We start from the raw sequence: 10,830 nt of genomic DNA, 5'->3' as shown, positions 1-10,830 counted from the left end.
AATAAATCTACAACCAATCCTACTTGAAAATACAAGCTAGCTAAAATAAATTTAAAATTCTTATAATTTATCAAAACAAAATAAATTATCAGTGATTAAATTTTTTGTTTCTATACAAGAAAAATAAATGAAAGTATAGAAAACAATAAATAATCTGCCCCTTATTTAGATTGAAATTTGTGTCTAGTAGAATAAATTTCCGATGTCTACCACTTAATTTACTTAATATATAAACTTAACGTCGAGTACATGATCAAACATTTTGAAAATGTTGAACTTGTTGAAGTTAAAACAAAATTTATTCAGTGCTAAACATAAATTGGGTTCTTTCATTTAAAATTTGTTCAGTGTAACGACAAATTTTCAATACATGTATTTTATATGGGGCAACATTGAATCAAAATCGTTGTGATGATGATGATCAAGCGTATAAATGCATAAATGCCTTCATCACGCACCAGCTAATCACTTAATCACACCATGAAACAAAAAAGACGGTTATTCCTTAATTGACAGCTTAAACATATAGTGATATACTTGTAAATTTAATCGTATGTTTACTCTTTACTGAGAAAAGTAACAAATGTATTAAGTACCAAATACTACAATTTTAGTGCTACTGGAGATTCTAAAAAGACATTGAGAACACAATCAAAGAATAACTAAGGTGTGCCAAGGACAGGGATGGGGAGGAAGAAACGGACAGAGAGGAAAAGAAGGGGAAGGAGGAGACTTGGGAGAGAGAAGAGGAGACTTAGTAAAGGGATCAGATGGGAAAGTGACAGTGCCTAACTTTTTCTGTAATATAGTGTGACATACCTGTAGTTCTACCCTTTTCTGTGTCTGTTTGTCGGTTACAAACACGATGCAGATGCCAGAAACATTTTTTGTGTAAGTAAACAAAATGACGGGATTCATTTTAGTATTATTTTAAGGACAGAAGGGCTTTGTTTATTTGTTAGACGTGCTTATTGATACCTGTAATTTACTGAACTTACAAGTGCATAAATTTACATCAGAGAGGGAGTATAGGTCATGTAACCTGACATGTATCGCTTGAAGTGAGCATCAACTTTTAGTTCTTTATTAATGTTTCTTCATGCACTACAATTAAATTATAGTATGTTATAATTTAATTATATATTTTGATTTGATTAATGTAGCGCTACTTACAATGCAATACTTGTTGATAGCAAGTCTATGAGATATTGAGAATATGTATTAAACTATTAATCTAGCATATATAGCATATATAGATACAGAAGTATTAAAAGGCTTTTACCATTAAACTGTACACAAAACTAGTATAACCTTATTGTATATATTTGTTTGTCAATTTTGAGGACAAATGGCCAACCAGTGAAGAGCAAATGAGTTGTCATGATGGAGAGCCAATAAGATACAAACCAACGTTGGCCCAAAAATGACGTTTGCCTAATATTTAAAGAATAAGTGGCCCAACAATGGCTCAATAATATCCGTTTGTTGGCTCCAATAATAAGCCAACAAGTTGGTCTCATTAAGGGCCGATGAGCAAATTACCGTTGGCCCAACATTAATTGCTTACAACATAGCGAGTCCTTATCTTCACTCCTTTTAGAATTTATTAAGCTTTTATATAAGGTTTTAGGAGGATTATGAAATGCATCCCATGTCGACGGGTCACACCTTTAGCCCTATGATTCCAGAGGTGGGATTAGGTTTTATTAGGAGTATGAAAGGTGTCCCATGTCAACTGGTCACACTTGTAGCCTTATGCAAGAGGAACTTGAGATGCACTGTTCTACCAAATATTCAAGATTTAGGCAAATGGAAACCAAATTCATGAAAACTCTAAAGAATTTTAAGAAGAAAATGTGTAATCACATTTTTTTCGTAGATCTTTAATATTCAGACTTTATCCTGAATTCTATACAATGAAATATATAGAAATAACGAAGAGTATTCAAGCTCAAAAGTCTATTAAACAATATAAAATTGGAGCAAGCAAACACGGACGTCAAAAAATCAGAGGTGGAATCAGGTGCCATGGAGGAATTAGCATCCCCTGCCGACCGGCCACACCCGCCGTGCTCCTTGTCATGCTCAGGGAAAACGGAAAAATTCGTCGACAATTCACTTTATATATATTCGCCGAACATTAAGTATGAAAAATGACAGTCAGCATTCGATTTAACGATAAATTATATTTTCTGACAAGGTTAATGTGTCGACCAAAGAACCTCGAAATGATGATTTTAAACTTTACACACAATGACACTATATGATAAAGACTCTCTGAAAGTCTCATTAAATTTCCTTCAGTAGTAGAGAAGTTGCGGACAAGAGATGGGTACCCCAAAGCGTAACAGACGGACGGACATCCTGATCACTATACATGTATACCCTACCTTCAAGTGGGTTGTATAACAATAGAGACCCTGTAGAATACCACACTTACTTCAGATTTGGACGAATTAAATATACATTCATAAAAATTAGTAAGGAGCTAACAATTATATATTACATATATTACAAACTGAAAGACTCCAAACATATTTTGTAACAATCAAATTTCACCTGCATAAAGTGGTAATGTCTCCAAGCTGAATCGACAAACAAGAGCATGTTCACAGATTAAAATGACCACTGATTCCTTTTTTCTATTATTAAATTGACCACATGTGATAAAACAGAGGGTGCTCAGTGGGCGTTACCTATTGACAGGGGATGTTCGCTCCTCCTAGGCACCTGATCCCACCTCTGCAGTTTCCAGATGTCCGTGATTTTGTCCTGTTCGTGTTAACAGTTTTAAGAGATTTATCACAATTCGTTGTCTAGTTTCTTTTTTTCATAAAATATAATATAGCCTTGAAATTAAAAAAAACCCAGCAAAACACTTGGCATTTAAGGATATTAGATCCTCAGCCAGGAAGGCTAACTCCACAAATTGATATTTAATTTGAAATGCATCAAAATGAAGCTTGAAAATGAATTTTTTTCGTGCAACAATTTTAATTTTATTCATCTTTATAAGATTCAAGGTTTTTGGAAGTCTTAGACAAGGTCTTATAAAAGATGACATTTGTACCCTATAAAAGGAAAAAAATACAGTTTTAGCGAAATAAGATTTTCTAGAATCCAGCTTTAGATACCAATGCTTATTAGCATGGTGAGAAAAAAGATGTGATTTGTGGTGACTTGCAGTGATAGCAAAAGCTTTTAACACTATATATTATAGAATACATGACGGAAATAGAAGACAAAAATACCCAATAAGTATGAATTCATGACAATTTCTCTGAATGCCTGGATACCTATCGTTTTTTAACCTAAAATAAATTTGTTGACCAATTTTCAGTTAGAAAATGCATTGCTGTTATTCCAATTCGCTTTTTCTGCAAAAATATTTTATATTTGACAGTTTTCCCTGTATAATATGATTAACTTTAATCTTTAACCTTAAAGAAATACTGTGGATAAATTTACATAACTTTGTGGATTCAGAGATACTTTTATGAGTATTTTTGATTACTTAACTGCTAATTTTATAAACCTGAGGATCGGACTACCTTAAAGATTAATCTTATTTTTATTTGAGATAAAGTACGACTCATTTAAAAGAATATACAGAACGCTTTCTCCGACGATTCATTATTTTTTTATTTATTGAATTGAGTCATTCTTGTTTTAAAGGATTTATAATCAATGATGTTCTTCAATGTTTTCTAAAATTTTGGCGATATTAATTTAACTGTCTCTTCATTTGCAATGCCTATCTTTAATTGATTAAATAAATATTTATTACTCGTTATATAAGCGTCTCATTTATTGAATAACATACTGTTGATGGCACATGTATAGTATCAAGATCCTATGATCTTATTTAAGCAATAGAAAAAAATCCGATTTATAATAATAACTTGCGATTGCATTCGAATACGAAATTACCAATCGGTTTTACGCTAGACCCGTCGACAGAATGATGTGCTAATCGTAAAAAATACTCAATGATAGTTGGTGGTAATATTTTGTCAAGTAAGCGCTATTTATATATACACAAAAATGTTTGAAAAAAATTGAAACATGCTTTATATATATGCATATCAAACATAAATAATATGTAATAATACATGTACGTTGTTTTAAAATATAATTTGATTGTAGACTTTAAAGGACAGAAGGGATAAGAAGCTACACAATAACCTTACTTCTTTAGCTAGAGAGCTATATAGGTTTATAGCTCTATAGAGCTATATGGCTTTATAGCTACACAATAACCCTAACAGTGCTCAAATTTGATTTCATAATTCAATGAAATATGAAGATAATAAACAGAATTCAAGCTAAACAATGCAAACCAAAAGCAGACCTAAAACGGACCGCTTAAACATCAAAGGTGGGATCAGGTGCCATGGAGGAGTCGGCATCCCCAGTCGACCGTCACACATGCTGTGTGTCCTTGTCATGATATAGGCAAATTGAAAAATCCGTAGACAATTTAGTGTGTAGAAATGTTCTAACAGTAGGTATACAAAGAGTTACAACAAAGCTCTATGATAAACGTGATAACTTTAACTTTTCTATCGTCAACTTCCCTTTCTTATGCAGCGATATACCTTCATCACCTGCAAAGAAGTTAATATCTCAGTTGATTCGATACACAAGAGGATATGCTCTACGTATGTACAATTTCTAAAACGATGTAATTTATTGACAAACGAGTTCATGAAACAAGAATTTCAGCAGTCTCGTCATCATTTCGTAAGTTCTATGGTGGATACAATGACCTTGTCAGCAAATACAATTTATCATTGAGTTCAAATGCTGACAGACGTTTTTGTTACTAATTTTAGTCCAATATTTATACACTGAATTGACGACGGATTTTCCCGTTATTTCCCGATCATGACAAGGAGCACACGGCGGGTGTGACCAGTCGGCAGGGGATGCTCACTCATCCATGGTACCTGATCCCACCTCTGATGTTTTGGAGATCCGTGTTTGCTCTGTTCCTTTTTTGTATTTTTATGGACTTTTGATCTTGAATACTGTTCGTTATCTCCATATGTTTCATTAGCCAGTATTCAACTAAATGATATAATTATATACTGTTTATCATTTTCCGACCGAGTAACTAGCCAACCGGTTAGCAACTGCTATCACTAATAAGAAAATAATGGGTATCTCCTTTCCTGAATATGCTTGAATATTTTCAAGTCATATCAGCTACATCGTCACAAACCACGGCCATAATGTACGTATGAATGAATTTCTTTTCCTTCAGGTAAAGGCCATTCTTTCTTAATAACATAAGTAATAACACTATATACATTTTTTTATTTCCCCTAAACAACACTAATAAATGCCTCTACAATGACAATGATTATAACATTTTTCTCTCTGTTCTCAAGCAATTGTTCGTCTGTGTATCGAGTTAAATTTTACTTTAATCAATATAGTGGTCTCTAACTGTTTTTTGAGTACAAGATGAAAAAAAATAAATAGAACTCTCAGCTTAAAAATCCAACTTTTGATCTAAAGGGTCTGCTATAGAGCGTTTATTAATGATAAAAACGACTGCACAAACAATAAATGGAATGAATTCTATCGTAACTTTACAGAGCATGACTAGATGTGCTACCAAGTATTAAAAACTCCACGTAGAGATATAAATATGCTTATAATTGTCATGAATGCGTAATTGTAAAAGATAGAGAGGGTAAATTTAAGAGATAATTTGATAGGAAACAAGGGACTCATTCCATTTTAAATACCATTCCAGGCGTACAGATGCTGTGCAGCAGATTCCGTGACAGGAATCAACTGACAGACGAACATTTCTGGCTAGCGATTTCTTGTCTGAAACATTGTGTAAGATTATGTCTTTGGGGACGTGTAAGATAAAGAAACATGATACTGACTGGCAAATTAAAACCAATAGATTTTCTCAGACCGCATTTCCAACTTCCTGCATGAGATGTGTGATACATAGTCTTACATCAGTTGGTAATTCAATATTCTTAGCCAGCTCGTATATGTTGTTGTGCAATTCGTTGTGGAATAAAAAAAACTCTCTATTTCCGCAAAACTGCTTCAGGGGATTAAAAAAGGATGTCAGTTGGAAGCCAGAAATTTTGCTTTATAATTTGACCTATTGGTAAATGTTTCCATAAATTTTAAAACCCTTTTAAATCTAAGTGTCAAGCTAAATATTTCCTTGAAACCACAATGCCTCTGTTCGGGCTCTTCTTTTGAAAGTTTTATAGTTTACTGTGGGCGTCTGATCATTATATGTCATTCGGGGAGAGGTTCAGCACTTTGTGAAATGATTGCACTTCCGACTACAGCTGGTTCTTGAAATCTGAATTATAGTGAGATAACGAACAATTAACACTCAAACTCAAAATTCTAATCAAACAATACAAATCAGGAGCAAAGCAAACACAAACCTCCTCAAACACAAACGTCCTCAATATCTGATGTGGGATCGGGTGCCATGAAGAAGTAAGAGTACCCCCTGACGACGGCATACCCTTGATGTTTGCCCCTTGTCATGAGCGGGAAAACCAGTAGATAAGATTATGTTCTCATGTATCGAATAACTGTGAGATATAAACCCTTAATGTGATAAGGTTTTTAGTAAGGAAAGTTACCGAAAGAAAAGATAAAGTCATCAGTTTTTCATAAAAATTTTGTTGTTAAGTTACCACTAACGTCTTTTCTGGTCAAATAAATATCCAATATGAATCATTTGAAGTTAATATCCAAATATGATAAATACGTTTGTATCTGTGGTAACTTAAGTTCACGCTCAATGGGATATATCAGCAGTCTCGTTTAAAGTCATCATTTCGTAAGTTCTATGGTCGATTCCTTGACCTTGTCAGCAAATACAATTTATCATTGAGTCAAATGCTGACTGACGTTTTTCAAACTAATTGTAAGTCCATTATTTATACACTTAATTGACAACGGATTTTTTCCTGATCATTTCCTGATCATGACAGGGAGCACACGGCGGGTGTGACCGGTCGGCAGGGGATGCTCACTCCTCCATGGCACCTGATCCCACTTCTGATGTTTCGGAGGTCTGTGTTTGCTCTGCTCCTATTGTGTATTGTTTTATGGACTTTTGATCTTGAATACTGTTCGTTATCTCCATATGTTTCATTCAAGTGAATTGAAATTATATTTATGTCAATTATACTGATATTTGATTCATTTGAAGGTAGCTACAACTGATTTGAAGATAGAGGTACAAATAATTGAAGATGCCATAGTACTAAAAATATCTGAATATACCGGGTACATGTACATTGATTTGGCGTTTCGTGGTATGGGTAAGTCTGCTACTTGTTATATAGAATGTTGAGAAATAATATATACTAGTACCGGTATATAGATAAATTGAACATTCCCTGATAATTCCATCATATTGTGTACATTCTTATGGATGGATGACGAGTAAATCGACACAAAGTCATTATAAAAGAGAACCAATACGAGCTAGTTTACTGCTAATGACTTCACGGGAAAATTACCTAATAATTAACTCAATTCTAGAAAAAAAATTACCTTCATTGGTTGGTACAATGTTCCTTTCCTTTTCGTAGAAGAAAAAAAAAACTGACATGGAGTCAATGGCATTAAGGTAACAGACCTACTTTTTCTTTCATCTAAAAAGGTTTTGCAGTTTTGAAAAGGTATATTTCGTCATCATATTAATGATATAATGTATTTACTTTGGAGTCTTCTTTGTTTGTAGAGGGCGAATGCCTGTGAGTTTCTTCGGTGGTCTTTACCCAAGAATTTACCGCATTGAAAATGATGGTTTTGTCAATACGATTCTTCAGTATACTCTTTTTTTTGCTACATAATAAACGTGAACAAATAAAATATATATGGCCACGAATAGTGGCCATCAGGCGTGGGAATGATTCCACTTATGACCATATGTACTTTTATCTTAACCCTTTTTTGATTTAAATAATTTTTTAGACATTCAAAAGTAATATTTGAATAATGATTCCTTTTATTTTCATATAACTTGATTTATAAAAAATAATACATGTACAACAAAAATAATTGGCAGCAAGTTTTTTATGATATAATACAACTTCTCCTCTTTCGCGTTGAATGGTCTGAATTTTCCGATGAGGTTGACCCAAGTCTCCGTCGTTTGGGAAGTGGTGTTTTACTGAAACCCAAGTTTGTCTGTCGGAGAATTTCTTTGAATATCCCTGTTATATTTATACCGTCTTTTGCTGAAGCTTCCACATAGCTATTTTCCCAGTCAAAACAAACAATGGATTCGGCTGTCTCTTTCATAATTACTCTATTTTCTTCTGAAATGTCCGATTTGTTCCCAACAACGACTATTGGCATGGTTTCACCTTTTCGTTCAGCTAAAATAATGTCCCTTAAATATTTTACTCCTTGAAATGAGGACTCATCGTCTATCGAATATACTAATACAAAAGCATCACTCGTTGAAATAGCCAGTCTGCGCATGGCCGGAAATGAGTGTGCACCTGCTGTGTCTAAAATGTCCAGAATTAGTTCCCGGCCGTCCACGGTGTATTCTCCACGGTGAAACTCCTCCACGGTTTCTTTGTACTCACTGATGAAGCGGTCGTACAGGAACTGGGAAATTATGCAACTCTTGCCTACCCCAGCGGCGCCCATGATGGTCAATCTATAATGTAATTTGTCGTCCAAGTCGCCATTCCAGTCAGGTAGACTTTGTGAGCGACCTATTTTATGATTGTTCATTGTCACCTTTCTAAACAAAGAAAAAATATAAATAAGTATAGATAAGTGAAATTAAGTAAAATTGTGATTAACTTTAGTCCAAGCATATACAAAACTGACAAAACATATGGATTTTGAACACGGTCATTACAGGTATTTATCTATATAACTTCTATAATCAGGGACCTATATAATAGGTATATAGAGCATGAAGCAGTGTATGATTCACAGCAATATCAAGTATTTTTCGATCATATAAAAGCACTATGCATTAAAAGAAAAACACTTTTTTCATCGAAACTGCCATGGTTTCCTCAAAAAATCATGTGTAAAGAGAGTACTTACTGGTGTTGTTTATCTGAAGTCGCGATTGCTGACTGATGTTAAGTGAGAGCAGACCAATATTTATACTAAAAACGACTTCAGTGGTATCGATTGATAACAGGGGAGGAGTTAGGAATCCAGAGCAATTAGCAGGCAAATTTTCACTTTTAGCATTTCTCTTTTAGAGCCATTTAGACTTTAGATCTTTATAATATCTATGTTAGGATAAAGTGTATTTGATAGCAAAAGGCTTTACAGTGATATTCCAAGGTATTTTAAATCAGTATTATGTAAAAAAAAAATCTTTATCAATGCTTTGTAAAAAAAAAAAAAAAAATTAAAATTTTTCCTTGGGTGACCAAATATAAATATTTCGTATTCTCGAGTCCTTGATGCTAGAAAGTTTAAGAAAGATGATTTTGTTTATTAAATGTCCCTACAAGAGCATTTCACTAATACATGTATTACTACGCTACCACGTACCGATTGAGGGCTAACATCCAATACTAACAACCGCTGAGTAGTCTAAGATTTTTTTGTGCCAGCACATACTTAGACATGGAACCTCGGTTTATAAGACCTCATCCGAAAGTCCTGTCTTTACTTTGTGTAGCTGAACTCGAACCCGCGACTCTAGAACAAACGCTCTAACGACTGCAAAGGAGACGAACTGAAATATTATGAAAAATCTAAACATAACAGCACGAAATTATAGCAAATGGCTTTTATATAATAACTAGTCATTATATACACGCTGAATTGTCGGATGATTATTCCCCTTACATCTCAGTCATGACAAGGAACACGCTGTGTCAAAACTGAGAATTAAACATAGATAGTGAAAATAACGCCTTATGCAACCATAGGAGTTGGCGCGATAAAGAACCTGCAGCACCCCTTAATTTGAGTGAAGATTTGTAGAATGGAGGGATAAGCAACAATCAGGATTGAATGTTTGTGTAAAAGTATAGATATCGCTCTTTATCTCTAGCCACAGATTCTAGAGCTGCTATTTAGATGTATCTGCTTTTGAAAAAAAAAAATTGTTTTCAAATATTGTAATCGATATTTAATTTACTTAAATTCAAGATAAACGATCTAACACACTTTAAGAACACTATTAAACACAATTTAGGTTTCAATACCAATACCGCAATCCTGAATTATATAATTGCTCTGTCTTTTTTTAGCTCACCTGAGCCGAAGGCTCAAGTGAGCTTTTCTGATCACATTGTGTCCGTCGTCCGTCCGTCCGTCTGTCCGTCCGTAAACTTTTCACATTTTCAACTTCTTCTCAAGAACCACTGGGCCAATTTTGACCAAACTTGGTACAAAGCATCCTTGGGTGAAGGGAAATTAAAATTGTTAAAATGAAGGGACATATCCCCTCGCAAGGGGAGATAATCATGAAAAGACAAAAATAGGGTGGGGTCATTAAAAAATCTTCTTCTCAAGAACCACTGGGCCAGAAAAGCTGAAACTTACGTGGAAGCATCCTGGGGTAGTGTAGATTTTAAATTGTTCAAATCATGACCCCCGGGGGAAGGGCGGGGCCACAGTGGGGAATCAAAGTTTTACATAGAAATATATAGGAAAAATCTTTGAAAATCTTCTTCTCAAGAACCACTGTGCCTGAAAAGCTAAAACTTATGAGGAAACATCCTGGGGTAGTGTAGATTCTAAATTGTTCAAATCATAACCCCCGGGGATTGGGCGGGGCCACAATGGGGAATCAAAGTTTTACATAGAAATATATAGGAAAAATCTTTGAAA

The 10,830-nt window shown here is 34.2% G+C and overlaps 1 protein-coding gene across 1 annotated transcript; it reads right to left on the bottom strand.

Annotated features, from left to right (window-relative positions):
* Positions 1-7,996: 7,996 nt before the first annotated feature.
* On the bottom strand, positions 7,997-9,127 carry LOC134279615 (ras-related protein Rap-1b-like). The gene is made up of 2 exons (XM_062762034.1): positions 9,079-9,127; positions 7,997-8,764 (listed from the first exon to the last, which is right to left on the bottom strand). The coding sequence occupies exon 2, from the start codon at positions 8,752-8,754 to the stop codon at positions 8,083-8,085; it is 672 nt and encodes a 223-aa protein (XP_062618018.1). The 5' UTR covers positions 8,755-8,764; positions 9,079-9,127; the 3' UTR covers positions 7,997-8,082.
* Between the last annotated feature and the right edge of the window lie 1,703 nt (positions 9,128-10,830).

This window comes from Saccostrea cucullata, unplaced genomic scaffold (genome assembly GCF_032062105.1).
Source record: "Saccostrea cucullata isolate Sc308-1 unplaced genomic scaffold, CSIRO_AGI_Scuc_v1 ctg5764, whole genome shotgun sequence".
In the NCBI taxonomy this organism is placed as follows: Eukaryota; Metazoa; Mollusca; class Bivalvia; order Ostreida; family Ostreidae; genus Saccostrea; species Saccostrea cuccullata.
The sequence above is the reverse complement of the archived record's forward strand: the minus strand, read 5'-3'. Positions and strand labels throughout refer to the sequence as shown.

Coding starts and splice junctions, on each gene's coding strand:
- LOC134279615 (XM_062762034.1), bottom strand. CDS start 8,754: ATGAACAATCATAAAATAGGTCGCTCACAAAGTCTACCTGACTGGAAT.